We start from the raw sequence: 24,550 nt of genomic DNA, 5'->3' as shown, positions 1-24,550 counted from the left end.
CTAAAGCCCCGACATGGCAAGTTAACTAAATAAACTTTACTTACACCATGTTTTTATCCTGAATCTTCACTATAGATCTTTAACTTGGAGCTGCGTTCACGTGCACACTGTCTGAACTGTGTGTGTGTGTGTGTGTGTGTGTGTGTGTGTGTGTGTGTGTGTGTGTGTGTGTGTGTGTGTTAGGGTTAATGGCAGATGAGCAGTATGGAGGCATTTTCTGTGATTTTGTTGTTTCTTTTCTGTCTGAAAACTGGTCACCATTCACTTCCATTATTTTGGAGATCCTGCAGCACTGTTTTCCTGTGAAACTGCAGCAGTTTGTTTTGTGGACTGAGAAAAACTAAACCTGACCCTCAGTTGGAGTGAGGGTGAGTAGATAACAACTGCATTTTCATCACTGTCACTTCAATAGTCTGTGTGTGTTTTTTTTTTAAATGAATTTATTTTTATTTAAAACCTGTCATGGTCACCTTTTCTCTCTAAGTATATACTACATGCAATTGATCCTTTAATTTCAACTGATAACTCTATATAACTGTTCACTCACTGATTTTATGTTACTTTACATTTATTTAAGTCCATTGTGTTATTTATTGATTATTATTATTGGTTTTTTTAATGCCGTCTGTCCTTGTTCAGTAAGTGGCCGTACAAAACAAAACAATGTCATATGGGGCACAATTACAACAATCGTGTCTAGATGAACAAGGCAGACCAAACCAAGCTGTGAGACGACTTGGCCTCTGGGGAAATGTTACACCAATCACTGATTAATGGTTAATAATTTATTAATCATTTCCATTCTAAACTGCAATGAATCGATTAATAATTAATCATTAAAATACCAAGAACAAAGTGATTAAAACTGGACACAACTTTAAGCAAAACCTCTGCACTAACAGGTGTGTTAGCACACAATAATCAATAACTGTTGAAGTATTGATACAGTCACCAACAACAACTCTACAGCCAGCAGGCAGAGAGTCTGTCTTTTCACGTTAATTCACTTTACACAGAGCTAAAATGAAAACAGAACTGAAGGATAAGTTTCTGTTTGTGATTCACAAGAAATCATTAATAATCTTTTAGAAGGAGTGGATGGATTTACTGACAGTCAGTGAACTCCAACTCCAGAGTGAGTATTTTCAGGATAACAGACTGAACTTTACATCAACAGACAACTGACGGAGTTATAAACAGCTGATCAACTGACAGTGGAGGACTCGTCCTCACTCACACTGATCAACAGACGGTGGAGGACTCGTCCTCACTCACACTGATCAACTGACAGAGGAGGACTCGTCATCACTCACACTGATCAACTGACGGTGGAGGACTCGTCATCACCCACACTGATCAACTGACGGTGGAGGACTCGTCATCACTCACACTGATCAACAGACGGTGGAGGACTCGTCATCACCCACACTGATCAACTGACGGTGGAGGACTCGTCATCACTCACACTGATCAACTGACGGTGGAGGACTCGTCATCACTCACACTGATCAACAGACGGTGGAGGACTCGTCATCATTCACACTGATCAACAGACGGTGGAGGACTCGTCCTCACTCACACTGATCTACTGACAGAGGAGGACGAGTCATCACCCACACTGATCTACAGACGGTGGAGGACTCGTCATCACTCACACTGATCAACAGACGGTGGAGGACTCGTCCTCACTCACACTGATCAACTGACAGAGGAGGACTCGTCATCACTCACACTGATCAACTGACGGTGGAGGACTCGTCATCACCCACACTGATCAACTGACGGTGGAGGACTCGTCATCACTCACACTGATCAACAGACGGTGGAGGACTCGTCATCACCCACACTGATCAACTGACGGTGGAGGACGAGTCATCACCCACACTGATCAACAGACGGTGGAGGACGAGTCATCACTCACACTGATCAACAGACGGTGGAGGACTCGTCATCATTCACACTGATCAACAGACGGTGGAGGACTCGTCCTCACTCACACTGATCTACTGACAGAGGAGGACGAGTCTTCACTCACACTGATCAACAGACGGTGGAGGACTCGTCATCACTCACACTGATCAACAGACTGTGGAGGACTCGTCATCACTCACACTGATCAACAGACGGTGGAGGACTCGTCATCATCCACACTGATCAACTGACGGTGGAGGACTCGTCATCACTCACACTGATCAACAGACGGTGGAGGACTCGTCATCACTCACACTGATCAACAGACGGTGGAGGACTCGTCATCACTCACACTGATCAACAGACGGTGGAGGACTCGTCCTCACTCACACTGATCTACTGACAGAGGAGGACTCGTCATCACCCACACTGATCTACAGACGGTGGAGGACTCGTCATCACTCACACTGATCAACAGACGGTGGAGGACTCGTCCTCACTCACACTGATCAACTGACAGAGGAGGACTCGTCATCACTCACACTGATCAACTGACGGTGGAGGACTCGTCATCACCCACACTGATCAACTGACGGTGGAGGACTCGTCATCACTCACACTGATCAACAGACGGTGGAGGACTCGTCATCACCCACACTGATCAACTGACGGTGGAGGACGAGTCATCACCCACACTGATCAACAGACGGTGGAGGACGAGTCATCACTCACACTGATCAACAGACGGTGGAGGACTCGTCATCATTCACACTGATCAACAGACGGTGGAGGACTCGTCCTCACTCACACTGATCTACTGACAGAGGAGGACGAGTCTTCACTCACACTGATCAACAGACGGTGGAGGACTCGTCATCACTCACACTGATCAACAGACGGTGGAGGACTCGTCATCACTCACACTGATCAACAGACGGTGGAGGACTCGTCATCATCCACACTGATCAACTGACGGTGGAGGACTCGTCATCACTCACACTGATCAACAGACGGTGGAGGACTCATCATCACTCACACTGATCAACAGACGGTGGAGGACTCGTCATCACTCACACTGATCAACAGACGGTGGAGGACTCGTCCTCACTCACACTGATCTACAGACGGTGGAGGACTCGTCATCACTCACACTGGGCTCATCACAGGAAGTTCACCAAACTCAACCAGAGGTATTAATAACACGAGTGACTCAAAATACTCAAAATATTTAACTTAAAATAATCACTGAAAATAATTAAATATGATGACATGTTAAATGTATTTCTTTCATTGTCTTCAGAATTAAATTAAATGGTAGATGGACTGAGTTTTATTCAGCACATTTCTGGTCTAAGCCCTTTACAACTAGATGTCACATTCACTTATTCAAACACAAGGAAATACTTTACTACTCAGGGACACTTTGACATGCAGCCTGAAGGAGCTGGGGATCAAACTGACTGTTTTTTTTTCCTGTTGATGACCTGCTGCACAGTTACAAACTAAAATCATCTTATATTTACACATTACCAACATTGTTTTAGCTCCTAGTGTCCTACTCCTAAAATGTTAGGGGATAAAACATTTTTTTCTTTTTACGTGGTGAAACTTAAAAAATAAATAAATGATATGATAAAACGTCCTTGGTCTGTCCTGAAAGCACTGCTGCTGTCAGAGAGATGTCTGCCTTCTCCATTATAATGAAACTGGATGACAAACAGGCCGACAAAAAACATCTGGAAAACTCAACAGCAATGTCTCGTCCCTGAAATCATGACCCTGTTACTCAGGATAATTCACACACAGTTTCATGTAGGAACTATTTTTTTTTGTACTACTGAACTGCTCCCACCAACCGTATCACTGCGCAGAAGGAAACGTGCATCTACTCCTGAAGGAGAAGCTCGTGCTCATAAGCGTGGGATTTAACATGAATGGCAAACTGATAACTGACCTGGAGGTGCTGGAGGTCGTCTTCCTGGACATTTTGGGACAGGTTGTACACCTGAAACACACACGCACGCACGCACGCACGCACGCACGCACGCACGCACGCACGCACGCACGCACGCACGCACGCACGCACGCACACACACACACACACACACACACACACACACACACACACACACACACAGTCACCTTTTGAGAGTATCCATCAGTGCAGATAATGAAATCTGTCCTCAAAGTGAAAAAGTCAGTTTGAATTAACTTCCACTCAAGGCTCAAACTGTTCCACTAACACAATTCAGCCTCGTCTTTTCAACGGTAACTCAAATCAGGCTTGAACAATCCTGCACTGTGTGACCAATGCAATCCTAATAAAAAGTCAGCAAAACGACATTTATTGTAATATATTATATGTAACTACACCTTAAATAAAAAAGTCCTTTACTGAATGATGAATCTGATATGTACAGCATTTTTTCTTATAAAATCAGATTTTCCTTTCAACTTTAAGTGTATCTGCTTAAAAAATAAAATAAAAGTAGCAACCATTAAAATTGTTTTTTGAAAAATGGCACACAGTGACTTTTGCAGTTGCACCTGCATAACTGAACTTTTGGTAAGTCCCACCTGTGAATATTAACTATCCAATCAGAAGCCTTTTTTTTTTTTTTTTACAGTGATCCTGCAATATCGCTGCACTGAGAGCTCATCTTTAGGCCGACCTTGTGTATCTACACTGAACCAAGCAGTGCTGGCATAAAGCTGTCCCACCACAGCGTGCTGGCATCGCAGAAACAAAAGAGGCGTGACTAAACACAGCAGTGCATCGGTCAACAAGTCATTCTGCTTGTCTGCTCATTTATCATCACACACAAACATGATAACCTCACAGATTTATAGTAATAAATAAACTGTTTTATGTGAATTGCCCAGCCCTATCTTATGTCTCATTTTTTCCATGTTCAGTCAGTCTACTGTCATTACATCTTCTTTGTTTGTTCAGAGATTTGTATTCTAAGCTGGAAATAACGACTGCTCTCAAACTTCTTACTCTCAATAAACCCATGACGTAAGGCTTTCATTAAATATCGGACTTGTGACAACAGTCTGCATTTCTATTTAAATTCCATTACGCCAGGTGTTTTCTGTTTATGAACACTACGTTAAGAAACGTCCTAGTCACCTCACCCACAGCACAAAAATGACACTTCCCACCACAAACCACCACGTTCTGAACGGACACATTACAAACACTGACAAAAACAAACAAACATAAACTCTCAGCCATGCATCATGGGAAATGATGCGCAGCCATTACACAAATCTACAACAACAACAGATCATAAAAGAACATAAATATATAAAAAAGGCGCTGTATCAGTTTAGTATTGATATATTTTTCCACCTCTGGTGAGCACATATTAAATGAACAGCTGACCTGGACAGAGCTGGTCATGGTGCTCAGGGCGAACAGTGTGGCGCAGTCTTTGATGGTTGACTGGCTGTCAAACGCCCCCTGTGTGTCGATTAGTAGAACTGCAACCTGTAAGAACAACAACAACAACACACAGTCAACGGCATTCAAACAGTTATGTTGTGTAATTAGTTGGGATTTCCTCGAACACACTCTTCACTGGTGTAGAAGAAAACTGAACCATGTTTTTAAAATAGGAGTAAAAGAGTTTGGAGGATCCTGGCAGTGAACGCAGCCTCACTTTCAGCCTGTGAACTGACCTTACAGCCGTCTGGTTTCTCCACCACAAACACCTCGCTCCAGGCCAGGATGCCCGTGGTCTCCCTCTCACAGCCCCCTCTCCAGGTGAAGCCAGTCAGAGGCTCCTCCTCCCCACCGACCCACGAATCAGTCGACTGGACGGAGACAACAGAAAGGTGAACAGGTCATCACACTGTTCCTGTTCCAGTTGAACAGTACACACTGATTCTAACCTGGTCTGTTTTGTACATACAGTGAGAAAGATGTGTGAGCAGCTACGGGGGTCCGGGGTTATGGTGCACAATAAGACTTTTAAAAAATGCTTATTTTTGTGTTTGATCTTTTGTCCATACACAAACTGTGTTTTAGGTCACTAAAAACAGAGCTGTTTTTAAAGAGCTCAGTTTTTATTTCAGTTGAAAACTCCTGCCAAGGTAAAGATATTTAAAAACTCAGTTTTTAGTGCTGACAAGGAAACCAGAGTTTTGGGGTTGTAATGTCAGAGTGTCTGCCGCTGTTATCTCCAAGGTTACCTTGATTGTTTTTACATGGAGCTGTGGAAGACGATGAATGGTGAGAAAACTTTTGAATGACTGGCCTTATTAACCTCAGTGGAGTTCTAACAATAATGAGCCCCATGGATGCCTGCTAGACCGTCTTCCTGCGTCCAGACTGCATCAAAACACAAAGTACAGAACCTGAAGTAAAGGACGATGCCCTCAACTTCTAACAAACACGTTATATTGGCTGCACATCGAAGTAAAACACCCCCAAGCTAAATCCACAGACTGCAGGGACAGAAAGGAGAAACTTTCTTTAAGTGCACAAGTGTTTAGTGTTAAGCTCATATGTTAAATAACTGTCCTGCTGTTAGTGTTTGTCAGTGCAGCCAGATACAAATGCACTTGAAATTGGTCCTTCAATAAATAGGAAAAGAGAATCTGCAAATAAAATTCAAATACAGTATAAGGAACGGTTTAACTAAAGGAGTACATGAGTACGTGGCTATAAACATGAACTCTGAGTGTTTTGATATTGCAGAGTATTTGAGTCTGTATATTGAAGGAAATGGATGTTAGAAAATGTATATTTAAAATGACAAAAGGATATTTAATGCACAACGAACCAAAGCCAAACACTGGTCTGGAAGGAGATAACTTTGTTTTGAAAAAGAAAAATGTTTTTAAAGATACTCATGTATGTGTGAACTAGGCCTTATGAGATAACAAAGTTAAAAAACTGAGCAAAATAAAATACAAAGTATTTACAAATTATAAATGTTTACATTCTGTATTGCATGAACGAGCGGCTCTGAACCAAAAGCAGAAGAAAACAAAGAGTTTTAAGGATGATGGCAAAACATAAACCAGAGAATTAACACGTTATTATTAGATCAAAATTAGTATTTTTCTGGCCATGATCATTTAAAAAAATAAAGTGTTCATTTTACCCTGTTCTCTCTGCAGGATAATTAATAAGAAGAGAGATTAATCCAAAAGTTGCATTTAATTTCTGATCAAGAATCAGTGTCCTTTCAATAAATTTAATATTGACCGTAGAGGAAAACACTCAAGTTATTATTACAAGCCAACACTGATGTTAGTTAGTGATTATAAACCGTAGTACTTTTCTGTTTCTTCCTCTCTGTTCTCACACTCTGCTGAAATGAAATGAACACACAGATAATTACAGGTAAAAAACAAAAATAAAATATTTTTCTTCTTTTGAATCAACCTAGTGTACTTTATCACATCACATCTGTTTACTGATTTGCAACTAATACACAAATCAATGTGAACAGTTTCTACGGTATAAACTGAACAGAAATATCTGACAGTAATGTGAACAAAGTAATGATCTTGTCACAGTTACATCACAGTTATTAACCTCATAATTAGAATATTATGTAACTGAATATGTATTTAATCAATTAAAACATGAAAAAGCTTCAGACTTGTCCTTTTCAGGATCATCAAACTGTCCAATCACAAACTCATTCTTTGAGACCTGTGAAGGAGCGTGTGAAAAATCAACCCTACCATGCCCCGACCTGAGTGGGCGGGGCTTATTCTATGCATAAAGATGGCCTTTATGTGTGGAATAAGCAGCAGTGAGCTCTGCGGAGGCCCAGCCACAGAGCCGGCATTGTGCCGGCCTAAAATCCTCTTTACAGCACGATGAAACCCTCCAGAATGTTCCTCGGTGCTTACCGTAGATTAACAAGGCCAAAAGGTCGAGTGACAGATCAACACATAAACTCAGTTTCCTCGACACCGTTTCAAACAAACACTTTGACTGGATTATTTGCTGCTGAAGAGGTTGATACTGACAACAAGTGAACTGGAAAAATACTTGTTTCCTGACAAAATAGTGTAGCGTTTACTTTACATGAAAGCATAAAACTCACCACTGACAAACTGCAAAACTTCTCCTGTGTTTAATCCAACCAAAACTCTGCTGGACAAAAAACTGATTAACCCTAAAAAAGATGTCAAGCTCAAACAAAGCTGCCAGTCTGAAGATACACAACAACAAAAACAACAACAACACACTTTGTTTGTTCTGTCTATAATTCTCCCTTACATTGCGACTTTATCTGCTTCATTTTTTCTTCTTTTCTGTTCATATCACCCAACTATGGTATAAAAAAGGGACTTAAGGTTCTGAGACAATTTAAAATTTAATTGTAATCATTAAAAGTAATTGCACTTTGATTTGCTTCAATTTATAACTGGGGAGACTCATGATAAGCCTTGCAGGCTTTTAGTCTCCCTTGCACCTTCTTGTTAGTATCTATATTGTTTTATTTATGTTTTTTTAATACGTTACATAAAAATCAAATCAAATGCAGACTTCATGCAAGCATGTCTGTGGTGTTACTGTCTGTATCTCTGCAGACCTGTGAATATGACAGACCGTACAGACAGTGTGTGACATTTAAAGAGTCTTAAAACCAGAAGTGGATGCTTATTAAAAGCCATTATGTGTTTGTGAATGAAATCAGACAGTCCAGCATCCACAGACGTTAACAGTGTACCTGTTTGTACATGAAGCGCAGCATGAAGTCCAGCAGGAAGGACTTGCCCTTGCGGAAAGCTCCGGCCACAGAGACGACGACCACGTGGAGGTCCTGCACCTCCTTCTGCAGCAGCAGCCGCTCCAGCGCCTCCTCCTGCAGCGAGAACGAGTGCTCCTCCTCATCCGCCACCACGATCTGCACCGGCCTGGCCACGCCCACTTCCTCCTCCTCCTCCTCCTCCAGCAGGTCGTCTTCCTCCTCCTCACGCCTCATCGGGGATGTGTCTGATTTAAACCCGTGACCACCTGAGAGGGAAAGACGTGGTTAAAGTTTGACTGACTAGAAGACTGCTGACTGGATGAACACAGCACGCGCTAGCCTGTTATTGGTTGTTACTTCTGGTTTTCAAAGTGGAAAAACAGGACAGCTGCTCTGGAAATGTTGTCATGTGACCGTAACTCTACCCAAAACCATCCTGAACACATCTGATGGCATACAGCTGCAGAGCAGCGCTGAATTTAATGTCTCCTTATGACATTAAGTTACCATCAGCTCTACAGCTGAAAAGGTTAATCGATTATGAAGTTTGAACAATGTAAATATTTTTTTTACTCTTCTATGACCATAAACCAAATATCTTTGATAACTGACGACAGCAAAACAACTAACTGATTTTTTGAGAAAATAACAGACAAATAATGATTAGTTGCAGCCCGATCAGCTCAATGTTGTGGTCTAACGCTTAGGAGTCTCCCGATGCCAGACCATCAGAGATCTCGTTTTCTAAATGTAAACTGTGGGTGAGCACATGACCACGGCGTGTCATCACCCCAAAATGAAGGGCACCTCTTCAGACCTGGGACTGGTTCTGCAGGGCAGGTGTATTTTATAAACTCTCAGTTTTAGCAAAGAACACTGCAAGACTGTTCTGAGACTCTCCTGAGGGGTATCACTGTTCCACATCCATGGCTCAACTTTCAAATTTAAAGGTCGCTATTAGATTTTTTTTTTTTTTTTTTTTTTTTTTTTTTTAAGTTATTTTTTTGGGCATTTTTTGCCTTTAATGATAGTGACAGCTGAAGGTATGACAGGAAAGGGGGGGTGAAGAGACAGGGGATGACATGCAGCAAATGGGCCACAGGCTGGATTCGAACCGGCGGCCGCTGCAGAGGACTAATAGCCTCAGTATATGGTGCGCACGCCCTACCGACTGAGCTATAGGGGCGCCCCAGATTTTTTTTTTTTTAACTTTTATTTTTAGCACTGATGGTGATGCCAAGTCCACTCTTGATTTGTAAGATTAACAGATCTCTGATTACAGGCCTGAAAACTGTCATATTTTCAAATTCTTATTTAAAAGGCTCATCTATATGATATCGGGCGGCACTGCCGCCTCACAGCAAGAAGGTCCTGAGTTCGATCCCCCAGCTGGCTGGATCAGGGTCTTTCTGTGTGGAGTTTGCATGTTCTCCCCGTGTCTGCGTGGGTTCTCTCTGGGTTCTCCGGCTTCCTCCCACAGTCCAAAGACATGCATGCAGGTTAATTGGTGGTTCTAAATTGCCCGTAGGTGTGAATGTGAGTGTCAGTGGTCGTCTGTCTCTGTGTGTCAGTCCTGTGATGAACTGGCGACTTGTCCAGGGTGAACCCCGCCTCTCACCCAATGTCAGCTGGGATAGACTCCAGCAGCCCGCGACCCTTACGGACTAAGCGGTTACAGAAAATGAGTGAATGAATGAATCTACATGATATCAAGTGTGATATCGTGTCTGCTAAGCTACGCTGTGCTGTTGGCTTTTTTCTTTGGACACACGCCAGATGCTGCATGTAGGCAAAGATGGAGAGGAAAGAAAAGAAATATTTACTTCTGTATTTGCTTTGTGCATTTGTATGTATGAACTTTTGCAGATTGTAAAAATGTCTATTCATAAATGTACGCTGTACCCTCAAATAAAACTTATGTTCATTAATCTGTCAATTATTTTCTACATTAATTGATTAGTTACTCAAACTGAGTATAAAAAAACAGTTTTTAAGTTTTCATTTAGTAATTGATTAATCTAATAATCAGTCTTCTTAATATTGTTGCTACACAAAATATTCAATCATGTCAGCAAAAACATTTGTTTGAGTTATTATAACACTCCACATTGTGACGCAGACATTTTTAAATAAATCAACTTGAGGAAGTGGTCTGTCTCAGCGTGGACGTGGTCTTCACTCTGATCTACAGTCACAGTTCCTCCACTCAGATCAATAAACTCTGACGGTCAGAAGTGACAGCGGCTGCTGGATGGAAAAAAAAAAAAAAAAAAAAAACTTTCCTGACCTCCTCCAGTTAGTGAAGCTTCACCAGAGCTCAGCCAAGAGGAAGGCTGAAGGGAATCACTGCTATTATGGGATGGCAGAGCTGGCTACAGAGCTGGCTTTACAGTAAACAGACAGAGCCATCAGTCAGTGTTGTTCTACAGTCAGTTCTGACCTGTGGACCGAAGCTTTCAGTTCTCCTTGTATGGCAGCGTTTACACTTCACTGATCTGCAGCTCTGGTTACACGGCATCTGCATATTTCAAGAAGACATTTCATTCTTCTGTATGTTTTTGCCTTCGGCTGATAGGTCGGCCTAAGAGGTTTTGTCATCTATAGTTCATTGGTCTGAAAGTGCGAAACAAACTGCAAAGGTTAGTGTAAATTATTTATTCATTGATTTCTGTAACCGCTTATTCTAGTGTAAATTAGAGCTACACAATTAACTGCATTATGGCCAACTGTAATTCCCAAATCACGAAACCAGAACTTTGAAAAAAAGAAAAACGTGTGAGAAAACAGCATTATAATGAGGTACTGTAGAGCTGAGAGATGATCTGACTTAAAAATCATGTTCTTTAGATGAAAGACAACAAAAATGCCACATGATCACAATTTAAATAGGGTTTTTTTTCCAGTAAAAATTAAAGTTGTAATGCAAAAATGATCATTCCCAAAAACTGTATCACAATTTCAGTCAAAATCGCAATAGGACTTTTTTGCCATATCGAGCAGCTCGAATGTAAATACTGCCAGGTTTGATTGCTTTGGAACAACACTGTGTTACTGTGTGTCAGTTTCAGGGATTGGACCTGTGACCCTCTGGTTTCATGACAGACGCCGTCTTGTGATCCCGCAGCTAACCGAGCAGGCCTCAGCAGCCTGCGGCCTCATGGGAAGAAGCGTCTTCATTCAGGTCAGTGTTGAGTTGGTCGAGCCATGTGAGAGCTCTGCAGGCGGCAACACACTTCCACCACATCCAGCCCACAGGTTCAAATACACACATCATCCAGGGAAGACCTAAATAATGTACAGGACATCAGAAAAAACGTTTTGGGATGCCTCTCAGATGATGACGTGTGCTTTAACTGAGGCTTTTAAGAAAACCAGTGATCCGCAAAATACAGTGTCCCAGTGTTCTCTGTGCAGCACATGAGCTGCCTGAGGAAAAATACTTCTCCAGTGCATCACAGAAACACAGCGTGAAGCTGAAACTATTATCAACCAACAGAAACAGATATATAAAAAACTAATAAATAGACAAACAGATTCATCTTTTAAGTGTTTTATCAAGTAAAAACACCCAACATTGTCTTCTTCTGTGTTAGAATCTGATTTACTGTGAACTGAACTGTGTTCTGGACATTTCTCAGAGCCTCCAGGATTTCGCAGGCTGTCTTTGGGATTGTCGCAGCCCAACATGTCGAATTTCACAGAAACTTTTCTAAAAATATTGTGATGCATGTTGCAGTGTTTTTACACATTTTATTGCAATTACATTATGAAACAATGTGAAAATTGCAAAAGAAAGTTGTGATTTTTTTTGTATAATTCATTAAAAGTTCTAAGTGTCTCTAGGGAAAATGTGGCACAGACCAGATCATGTGATTAAAGACTTGATTGAGAAAAATAACTTAAGTAACGCTCTGTAATATCGCTATTTCAGACACCCCTGAGGAAAAGGTCAGCTTTTCCTCAACAATGATTGGTTAGTAAGAAGCTGTCTGTCAGTGCAGTTAAAAAGGCGACTTTCTTTAAAATCTGACAGGATGCAGTAAAATCACCACTGATGTGTCCTGAGGATGCACCCTATTCTTTATCCACTGTCAACAGCAGGTCCCTGTTGAAATCATAGATAGAAAATTAAAAAAAAATAAGCTAAATATTGTATTTATGTTACTTATCTAGTTTATGTCTACTCATTTCATTTCAGCTCGGTGTGAGAGCCTTTATTAAATTTTGATGTCAGTCGTGTTTCTCTCTCTCCCCCAAGGCACAAAAGCAGCAGAGCAGTTAGAGGAGAGACGAGCTCGACTTAACGTCAACCTGTGACTGTACGCGCAATAAAAGCTTCCCAACAATATTAATTCTTCAACATAATCCATCTAAAACCAAACAGATGTGATAAGAGATACCCCAGACCAGCTGAGCCAAAGTGAGTCTGCTCGTCAGCTTGTCCCCATCACACGAGTGTGTGGTGTGAGACTCAACTCATGTCAGTGCAGGAGAACCGACAGGAGACATTTTTAAAACCGTCTGTGTGTTCAAACCACAGAGATTCAGTTAGAAGCTACAAAAGTACTGAGAGCTGAAGTTAAGTTTCTCTCTTTGTGCTTCTGGTATCTGCTTTATTTCACCGTTTCAAGTTTTTGCTTTCAGCTGCATAGGAATTATATTAAGTCACTGCCGATAAAAACATGTCACCCTTTTAGTTGCTTCATAATAAAAGCTTTAAATAAGCAAAACAACTGGGGACTTTTATTGTGAAGAATTCAAAGGAAATTAAATGTCCACCATTTTACAGCCACTTGACTCTGGACAAGTGAGTCATGATTGGGTCAGTGTATGGACTACATGACTGGATATTTGCATTTATACATTTTTTATTTTGTCACAGGTACTCAGAAGTAACACGTCAAAACTTGTTACTGACATTTCAAACAGTCCTAACAAGCTGAGACTTAGCAGAGAAACTAGTTATAGTTTTTTTGTCTGCCGACTAAAACACGAGGAAGACAGACAGACATTTTCCTGCTGTTTAGATGTCTGAGAAAACAAAGTGAAAACTTCTTTCTGCTGCCGGTTAGGCAGTCACTTCACACTGGTAAACTTTCTCATAGCAGATCTCTCCCATAAAGTGACCCTCTTCCATCAGTCACTATATCATTACAGGCGTCAGCAGAGAAAAGGAGGGTCTGAGTTCTGCTCGTCTGTCTGTCTGTCTGTCTGTCTGTCTGTGCTGCTGTCAGTCCTGTTTAGTACTCCGTCAGTCTGGTCTGGCTGCATTCACAGCAGAGCGGCATATTCTCCCAGCACTGCTGACCTACTGGCCTGGGGACATGTCTGTTAGACCCCGGGAGACGTCACACGTAGGGTGTGGCCTATCATGGATAGACGCAAATAAATGTATGCACTGGCCCAATGGGCGACCAAGCTCCTAAATTTGGTGGTCAAAGTACATTTTGGTGGCTCGAACCTTAAATTTATGTAAATACAGAGCTTTCATCAACTGTGACACTGATTTTCCACTTTTCCCTGAACTGTGATGTTTCTGATGAAAAACAAACTCTTTTTCTTTCTTATCAGCTTGTTGGAGAAACTGACACCAAACACAGACGTAGGGGTGTGCGATATGACGATATTAGATCGTGAAGGATTAGAACGTGTAGATGATCTGCCAAAGTGAAGAGATCGTATGGATCGTTCAGGGGTCCCTAACAGGCGGACCCACACGCCGTCCTATACGGACCCGAACCTATAACCAATAAACTATTAAGAGATTTTAAATTTTGACGGGACGCTTCTATTTTAACTGGCGCAACTTTTCTAGTCTTTCCGGCGCTGGTTTATCTGATCAGGAAACACACAGACCAACTGCAGAGAAGCTGCGTGTGGAGGAGACTGTTGTTAATGACGGAGTTTATTACAACAGAAACTAACGTGATGGTTAATGACATCGAAATCAACCAGATGCTCTTATAAAATTAAACAATTGTCTATACGTAAAACAGGAGAGTCTGTGTTTCTCTGTGAGAAACTTTCAGACCTTCTCACAGCAGAGTGAACAGGTGAGGGAGGAGAGGAGGGCAGACTGATCACTAATCAATCGCGGATGCCGTCGTCCTCTCGGACTGATTAAAAAACATAAAAATGCCAAAGTTGGTGACAAACCAAACCTGGATGTCCACACAAATAAAGTCTTTGTGTGAAACTCTGCAGAGTTTAACATCATGCTGTTTACAGACAGTCTGCTGTCTGTAGTTTGACAGAGACAGAGGGTCGTGTCTAGAAGGGAACCCTAGACCTGCGAAAGATCGCGCAAGTTTGATTATTTTAGTTGAAATGACAGACACAATTCTCGCGAGAGTTGCGCAAATAAAGAGTTACCTTCTAGACACGAGCGAAAAAGGTGCGCAGCTCCAAAAATAGAAAATCATGTCATGGTGCCGATGTTTTTAATGTGGCGGGCGCCATAAATAAAACTATTCACTGATCCACAGAGAGTCACTGAAACACTGATCACTGACCTGCTGTGATGAAAAAAATACTCAGATTCTTTACTTAGGTATTTTTACATTGTGGTATTAGTGTTTTTACTTAATTACAATTTAAAAACCTTGCATGTTATTGTTTCCTTTTTTGAAAAATCAACATTTTTATTGCTGTTGTTGTACTTTAATGGTATTCTTGTTGGTATTTTTGGATTACTAAATACAGACCTGCAAACTCATAAGAGGAGAAAAAGGTGGCATGTTGGTAAACCAGTCCCTTGTTGGGGGTCTGGGAGCGTCTGTCCTGCTCCAGAAGAAAAATGTTGTGATTTTAACATGTTAACAAAACATTCTGGTGACTGTTTCAGTTAAAAGAGTTAGTAACATCTTCTGTTTGTGGTTTTTGCAGACATTACTACCTTTACTTTTACCTTTGTGCTTGAAAAAAAGTAGAAAGTAAAGTAAAAACGGTAAATGTAAATCTAAATACATAGCATAATACATAATATAAATACATGTAAGATCGTGATAAAATCGAAATCGTGATTTTCTAATAAAAATATCGTGATATGATATTTTTGCCATATCGCCCACCCCTACACAGACGGCAGTTTATTACATCCTTACGTATGTCCAGTTCAAGCCGCTGCTTTGAGTCACTCCCACATTTCTTCACACATCCACCCCTTGGTGTATAACTACACATCATCAGTCACACCCCACAAGATCAATAATAATTGACTTCGACCAATATTCTTCACTATCGTGATCAGTTTTATCACCCAGGCCTCCACTTAAATAACGTGATGTAACTTCCTGTACGTACTTTACTGTTCTAGCTCTGTGTAGCTGTTATTTGCTTTTATCCATTTAGTCTTTGTATCCACATCACACACCATTTGAGAATTTACAGTGTGTTATTTTAGAGAAAATGTGTAAATGTGTGTTGAGTCCAGTCTCTGTCTGTTTGTGGCACAGCCTTTAGTGTTGATTGGCTTTTACTTGTAATGTGTAACCAATCAGATGTGCTGCTGCGGGCGGGACATTGAGCCAGACTACAGAGTGTAGTTGTGTATTATACTCTACAGTGTATAATTATCTATCATATGTACTTTAGCATAGACATAGTACAGTACTGTGTAATACAGTATCGCTCAGAGTATAGTTTTCCAAGTATACTGTGTAGTATTACTAATGTAGTGTAAAACTTTATTATAAATAATTATTATACATATAATTTTAATATTATCATTATTATTACTATGATGAGGACTACAGACAGAGAGATCAAAGCCAAAGGCATTTTTAAAATAATTTAACCCCAATCTCACCTTTTTCTTTCTTTGCTGATCCAAAAAATGATCCGATCTATGACTCAAAACTATGATACGATCTGAACTATGAATTCTGTGATCTGTTGCACCCTTAGAATTGGGAGATAAGTCTATCATCCCAGCTCTACATAATACAGTATAGTATTAGTCATATGCTGTATAGTATTATTAAACTATATGGCTGTATTATCATTATTATTATTATTTTTATTATTATTATTATTATTATTATTATTATTATTATTATTAGTAGTAGTAGTAGTAGTAGTAGTACTATATTGCTCTTTAAGAAAAATGTGTTAATTGAGTCCTCAATCAGTGGAATAGCCTAATTGGTGGAATAATTCGAACAACACTTGATTCCAAAATCAAGAGTTGCATTTCTAGTCTGGAGAGCTCAGGATTTCAGAGCATGCACTCAAAATGTGAATCCGGAGTAAGAGGATAACTACACCAGTACAATTATGTACGTATCACATGACACACAGCTCCATTTTTGCCCCACTTTGGTCTTAGCACACAGAGTGCAGTTCTCCACGTCGAGTCAATGGAGCTCTCTGCAGCTGCAACAACAAATGCAGCACCAGTGTCTTGTTCACCCTGCAGGAAACTTCATTAGCCCGGGTTAAACTGCTTTAATGGATCAACAGTGCTGCCTGAGACACACATATTCCAACACTGACAGTTGATAATATTTCAGTTCCACACTGACTGATAAGAAAACCAGCAGCTGGCAGCCACGTGAAGATCACCTGTTACCTGGCTGTGATAAAGATTAGACCGTCTCAGATAGTCACTGGACAGTCAGCTGCAAGTAGCGTAGGAGAATTAGGTTCCACAATAACAATAATGTGGAGTTGGTTTGATGGCTAGCAGCTTACTGGAGTCTACCTGCCCAAAACACTGTACCTGACAGCCAGTCACTGTGCACCATATTATACACCAAATACCAGCGATGACCATGGACAGACCACTCCTTCATCTCTGCTGTATTTTGGCATGTTGTTATTTAGCTAGTCTTTCATGTGGTGTGACGGTATGTGCCGTTTGATTTGTATGTTAATTCAATCATTTATTTGTATGAAAGTTGTGTTAACTTTATACTAGATTTACAACGACTGGAGCTTCTTATCCATATGTAACTGAGGTTAGTAACAGACTGAAGGAGCCTTCACATGGTAAGAAATTAGTCTCAGACTCACCATGAGGCAGGACGCTGAGAGGCAAAGCACAGCACTACAACCACCATGTTCTGTCTGCCTGGTATACGGACTAACAGCTAAACCAACTTAGTATTGGATTTAGCTAAATTCATATATGATTCACAAATCTCATAACCCAACCTGACTGTTCACATTTCGCCATGCATTAAGTTTACCAGTGAGATCGTAGCATGTTTTCAACGCTGTGTTATGGAGTTTGAGGAACACTGTAATGGTTCCTTACCAACAGGAGAGAGAAGTTAACTTAAAGGGACAGTTCACACCAAAATCAAAAGTACACATTTTTCCTGTAACCTGCAGTGCTATTTATCTATTTAGACAGTTTTGGAGCTATCAGCCATAGGGATGTCCAACTTCTCTCCAGTATAATGGAACTAGATGGCACTCTGTAGTGCTTTAAGTGCCAAAAAATACATCTTCTACTACTACTTCTACTAATACTACTTCTTTCTATAGAAAGAAAACAGATCCACCATGAAACTGCTCACAACAAGGTCTGTGAATTATCTTGAGTGACCAGGTCATGATTTCTGTAAAGAGACACTGGGTTTATTTATTTTTTTTATTTAAAACTTAACAGCAGCCTCCTCAACTGAGCTGTAACCTCTCATCCATGAGTAGATGCACAATTCCCTCTGAGTGGTGATATATTTGGCAGGAGTAGTTTGTTAAAAGAAAAAAATTATTTTAGTTCCATTATACTGGAGAGAAGGCAGGCATCTCTACAGCTGATATCACCAAAACTCTGCAACTCACACCCAAGCTATCTAAATGAATGAATGCCACAACAGGTAAGAGGAAAAATATACATTTTGGGATTGTAATATATAATAATATGAGATTAGGTGATAGGTTACCTGTATGAGTCACATTTTTGCTCCAAGCTACATTGTGTAACATTAAAAGTAGGGACACACAATAAATATCAGGGCCAATAAATTACTGGTTTATATTGGCCCATCCAGCTATATTAGTATCTGTGTTTGTTTTTTTATGTGGCACTGTTAAATAATCCATTCTGATTGGTCAATTACAGCAATCTAAGGTCTGTTATTTCTGTATAACAGACCGTCGTGTGTAACAAGCAGGATAATGTACAGTGACCAAGTCAATACTGTAAAATAAATTGAAAAAATTATTTTAAAAATAATATTTTGTGTTAAATTATTGGTATTTTGGTACATAACCATGTAACAGGCAGGATGATGTACAGTGACCAGGTCACTACTGTAAAATAAATCCAGAAAATCATTTTAAAATTAATATTTTGTGTCACACAAATGTTAGCAACCATGTAATAGAAAGGATAATGCACAGTGAGCAGGTCTTTGTTGTGAAATAAACACTTTCAAGACCCGTCCACCTCATATCCTGGATCATCCTGTCCGGATTTATTTCACAATAACGACCAGCTCACTGTGCATTATCCCTTATTTATTATCTGATCTACGTCAGACATACAAATAACTAATTTAACAGATTATCACAGCACTTAATTTGAATTCTTAGGAAAATGCTCCAAAGCCAAAATATATATCAAGTTTTTTTTATGTCTTTACTAGATAAAACAAACAGCAACAACAAAACATGTGAAGAGTCAGAACTGAGCTTTGTTTTTGTCATTTTGTTGTCTTTGGTGGTTCCTTCACAGATATGAAATATTAAATCATCCATCTCTGCTGGCTACATCTGAGCCTCAAGTGTGCATAAACTACAGATTATATGCACTTTTAAATACAAAGATGTGGAATTTATCAGTTATCTTATTGATATCTCCCAGGAAATGCTGGCAAATACTGATCATAATAATGGCCGGAAAAACAATAAACACATCCTTCATGGTCCCTGGTTAAAAGCCGGTTTAGTTGAACCACCCTGTTCTCTGCTGCAAGGTGTGCTAGCATAGCTGAAATTACACAGCAGTTCAAGTTAGCTTGCTTCACACTGACAGAGCTGTTAGCTGCAAACTGACAGCTGTTGACCAATCCGTGAAAACACCTTTTAGAAACAACTGAACAATGAAGAATTAGCTAGAAGAGGCTAGCAGCTCTGTTAGCTGCTCCGCTAACAACAAACACACATTGAGCTGAGGATGAGGACAGCTGGACGGCTTAACAAAACGCATAACACTGACTCCTTCACGGCAGTACAGCGTGCACAGCGGGAACAGCTCGTTGTCGGTTTAAACACCGACCACCGTCACTGTCACCAGCGATAAAGCAGCATGTTTTCAGTGATATTTCACCGCTCGGACTCAGCGGGACGCGCTGATTCGCAGCAGCAGCAGGACGGTAAACGCCAGGAGATGCGATTATTCGACGAAGCGGAGCTCCTGTTCCCTGCAGTGTCATTTCATCACGTTTACCGTCTACACAATCACACACAAACACACGGCGGCGGACCCACACATTCAGAAAAGCCCGCTATCACCTGTCGCGTCGATAACAGCGTTCAGCCGTCGGCAAATGTTTCGTTACCTTCTGAGAAGATGCTGTTTTTGTGATTCCGCTGCTTCAACCTGCTCTCCTCCGCCGCCATCTTTCCTGACCTGCTGATAGCAGCAGACTGCCCTGACGTCACTGAGCTCAATGCCGCGGCGGTGTCCGCAGGGTCCTAAAGTACGGCGGCCGTGACCCGCCCCCAGAATGAGCTAACTGCTAACCTGCTAACCTCCACTGAGATACAGAAGATTCCTGAAAGGAAAAGCAAGAACATTTCTACTCTGTTGGTCAATTTATCATTAAAATATTCAGTGTATAATCGGGGAAAAACTACTGAAAAAATACTGTTACACTGCTAAAATATTACTCAGGTGTTTGAAACGTCCCAAAGTAAAAGTATAAATAATTTTCCTCAGAAACCTTCCCATGTGTTTACTGGTTGTTTGGTTGTGGTGGTTATTTTTTAACCATTAATTTTTAATGTTTTGTCCATAGAGGTTTCTGTTTCTCCTAATTTTCAGGCTGAATTGGTCACAGTCACCTCTCTAAACTAGGCTGGCAAATTTGTGCATTTTCCTTAATCAATAGTTCTCTGACGATCAATTAATCATTATGATTTATAAGACACAACATGTGTATAATTTTTTTCTCGTTTGAAATTTTTTCTCAAACCACTCACCCAAACAAAATAAAACTAAATGAGTTACAGCTGCTGCCATGACTTTTGCTTAAATATCCATGATTACATTTTTAATTGATTAAATTCTTAATGGCAATAAATTGATTAATGATTAATCATTATTCCAAATGTCTGCTACCACAGCATTTTGTTTTGTTTTTATTTGTATCTGATGGTTTTTATTGGTCTGTTTGTGATCAGATCATCTTATTGGCTACTAAAATGCAGATGAAAGGTTTGGGTATTAATTCAAATTGTACTCAGTACTCAACTACAATTTTAAAAGTAACTGAGTGGATTACATAGTGTAATGCATACTTAAGTATGAATACAAGTTCAGACTTGAAAATCTACTTACAAAAGTACAAGTACACAAAAAACTACTTAATTACAGTAATTAGTAAATTCCACCCCTGCATTTAGACTACATCTCATTTACAAATGAGATTCATGATAGGATGTTACCTCCACTGTAATGTCCCCTTCTCTCTCTCTCTCTCCTGTCACTGGATTTAGTAAAACTATCAGTTTTTCTTCTTTCTTCTACCAATAGTACCTTGCAAATATCAGAATCAAACTGTACAGATTTACAAATTGCATCATATCTTACTGTAGTGAATCATGAAGGGGCTGAATGGTATTGTACCAAATTGTTATCTATTTAAATTTTTTTAGGATGAATTGTATTGTTGAACATGTATTGAGATACGTATCGAATCGTCTCATTCAGTGAGATACACGCCTCTAATATTCATAAGTCGGAGCCTGAATGTCCCGGTGGAAGTTTCGGCTGTTCAGAAGTTTAATGTTCTGGATGTTTTGTGGGGACAAACAGCATCATGACACATGAAAACAACTGGGCTCAATGAATTCACAAGCGTTCCAGTCATAATCAATGTATGTAATTTAAATACACATAGTCCAGTACACAGAAAAATTCAGATAGAACAATTGAAAATAACACATTTATGTTGCCTAAAAAAGAGGAATGTGAATCCCATTCATATATCTTGAGGTGAGAGGCTGGTTATGCTAGCTTTCCCCTCGCTAACATTTAGCTTAGTTTTAATCATTGCAGGGATTTTAATGGTACATTTTCTGCAATTCACTGAAACAGGAACTCAATTGTTGTAAAATCTAAACTAGAACTAATTCAGCCTGAATGTCAGAACTTGTGTTTCAAACCTTGTGACGTTTCTGTAGAAAATGGATTTGTGTGGAGACGCTCAGCTGATTTCCCCTCGCCTCACACTGAATGCTGTCTGTGAGGGGGGAAAGTCCTGGTTTTGTGAATCCATGCTCGCTCAGAGCATGCTGGGATATTTAAAGCAGGACAGAAAGTCGTGTCAGGCTGCAGGTTCACACTTTGACCTGGTTTTGTCTGTGTTGTGTGTTACTGCAGGGCGTCTTCTGCAGCGATCAGATCACAGTCTGTCTTCACACCTGGATGTTTGTGTGGTTGAGTGTTATCTGATGACAGGCCGCTCTAACACCTGTATGCTGCCTGCAGTAAAACAGAGCAGGCTGACAACACGGGCTGCACTTATTGTACCTTCGACTGTAATTTACTTACACTTGCATTTTTAAAGCCACCTCGTCTCAGGCTGGGCTGTGATTGCCTAATTGCACCACCACAACACAACACAACTGAGAGGAAAAAAGCAGCAGCAAAGCGTAACTGAAACAAAAGTCAGAGATAGACAAGCTTTGACATACAGTTTGCAGTGTGATGCAGCTGAAAATGTGTGAATGTGAAATGAGCTGTTTTGCTGCAGAGTGGAGCTGAATGGAGTCTCCACAGTCCTTACAGAGGATTCAGATCTAAAATCATTTTTGTCTCTGAATTATTGATGAAAACACAAAACCAGCTGCAGCGTCTTGGATGATTCTTGATGAAAAGGAGACTCTGCAGAACATTTGTGCAGATTTACTCATTTACATCTGATTCTTTTCATGTTGTGAAAATCTTAAATATCAAAAATACATGCAGTTTCAGTGTTAGTGTAGTTCTGTTTATCCCTCTGGATAGTTTTGGTGTGAGTTGCAGAGTTTTGGAGATATCAGCTCTGCCTTCTCTCCAGTGTAATGGGACTAAATGCTGCTTGTGGTGCTGACAGGTTCAGATTGTTCCTGTTCGTGTCTAACAACATTATGGAAAGGATCACAACAGTGAGAGACATTACTTTAAAGACTTACACATGTTTGGTTTAAACAGACTGAACAGCTGATTTATTGCTCTGAACAAACTCACCAGAATCCCTTTGCATCATTGTCAGTGTCATTCAAACAGAAACTACATAAAAATCACCAAAAACATGTTGGTTTGTCTCTCGACTGTCCCAACAATCACCAACTCTGGTTTGGTCCAAATAAATCCTTCATTCACAGCTTCAAGGATCACACAGTGCAGATGATACAGATGGAGAGAAGCTCAGCAGGTCCACTGATTTTATAGCTCAACTACAGGAAGACACACACTTTGAATTGTGAAAGAGCCCTACTTTATATTAACATGTTTGGCATGTCATGATTATTGTGTATTGAGCTCAGAGTCTTATACACACTGAAGTCTGTTGAAAAGACTTTAAAGCCTCTGGAAACCCAAACACACTTCAGTCTTCTACAGTCATTTAGAGTCTCATGTACATAATAATGAGGATATAAACAGCATTAGAAATCAGATTCATTCAAGATATTGTCATTTACGTTGTTGTTAACTTTCCTGTATTGGTTTGGATTTGATGTGTTTGTGCTCAGATTTATTACAAATATTATGCCATTAATTCCACAGACCAGTTCTACAAAATCTGTGGGTGCAACAAAACTTCACAGCGATTTAACCGGGCCAAAATCAATATCAGTTTAAGTGTTTGATATATTTAGAACATTTTCCCCGCTTTACTTTTTGCTGTTAGACAGTCTTAATCCACAACAAAAAACAAATTCATCATTTTCCCTCGCAGGACACAGGAGCTGTTGGTCTACCACTGCCTCCATCCACAGAAAATAATGTCAGACCTGAACAAATGTGTTAAAACACAGAAGTCACAGTGGAACACAGACAAACTAACAGATGGAGGCAGCGGTGATCCGACAACTCCACTGTCCTCCGAGGTGAAATGACTGTTTCTGTCCAGGGAGTCCGGAGGTTGTAAAGACAGCAGAGACGGCAGCTTCACTTCTGTGTTGGAAAACATCGTCTGACAACAAAGTAAAGCGACAAACACTTAAACACATAGTGATCTTTTCTTTCCTCAGCAGGACATTACTGAGCGTGTGTGTGGGCGTGGCAGATCATCAGTATGTACAGACGTTTTGGCAGCTCGTGTACAGCAGGACTCACTGAGAAAAACCTTCGATAAAGTAGTTTTATATCTGAAACAGTTGCTTTCATTCACATTCAGCAGACACAGAGCTGCATGATCATCACAGCAGAGTTTGTGTACGCTAACAAGTTCATCATATATCATAAAGAATGATGTCAGGTGTTTCTGCTGCACCAAAGTCATGATGCTACAAGCTCCCAGTGTGTTTTAACTCCACGCCCATCGTGTCTTAAGTTGCACACCTGCAATAATTCTCACCTCTGCACAGAAACTCTGAGACTCCTAAATGTGTTTTTTCCATCTGTGAAACAGGTAAAACAAGCGTTTTTTTGTCAGGATTATTTTCTTTTTTTTAAATGTCTGTTGTTGTGATACTCATTGAAGTCCACCATGTTCTAAATAGAACTGAAAGTATTCATGTTTTCCTCCAGGTACGTT

The 24,550-nt window shown here is 40.3% G+C and overlaps 1 protein-coding gene across 2 annotated transcripts in view; it reads right to left on the bottom strand.

The window, feature by feature from the left end:
* The window catches only part of LOC146329319 (atlastin-2), a 32,574-nt gene extending 12,150 nt beyond the window's left edge, over positions 1–20,424 (bottom strand). Inside the window, exons 1-5 of one of the 2 annotated variants that reach the window (XM_084714568.1) lie at positions 20,144–20,424; positions 8,613–8,899; positions 5,596–5,730; positions 5,300–5,404; positions 3,866–3,916 (exon numbers count right to left, since the gene is read on the bottom strand). In XM_084714568.1, the coding sequence (XP_084570694.1) occupies positions 3,866–3,916; positions 5,300–5,404; positions 5,596–5,730; positions 8,613–8,899; positions 20,144–20,204 (639 nt within the window). In that variant the 5' untranslated portion in view covers positions 20,205–20,424. The remainder of the gene's footprint in view (positions 1–3,865; positions 3,917–5,299; positions 5,405–5,595; positions 5,731–8,612; positions 8,900–20,143) is intronic. The other variant, XM_084714569.1, reaches the window with a different exon arrangement.
* Positions 20,425–24,550: the final 4,126 nt, after the last annotated feature.

Source organism: Lutjanus erythropterus, chromosome 3 (assembly GCF_056507025.1).
Source record: "Lutjanus erythropterus isolate fLutEry1 chromosome 3, fLutEry1.hap2, whole genome shotgun sequence".
Taxonomy (NCBI): Eukaryota; Metazoa; Chordata; class Actinopteri; order Lutjaniformes; family Lutjanidae; genus Lutjanus; species Lutjanus erythropterus.
The sequence above is the reverse complement of the archived record's forward strand: the minus strand, read 5'-3'. Positions and strand labels throughout refer to the sequence as shown.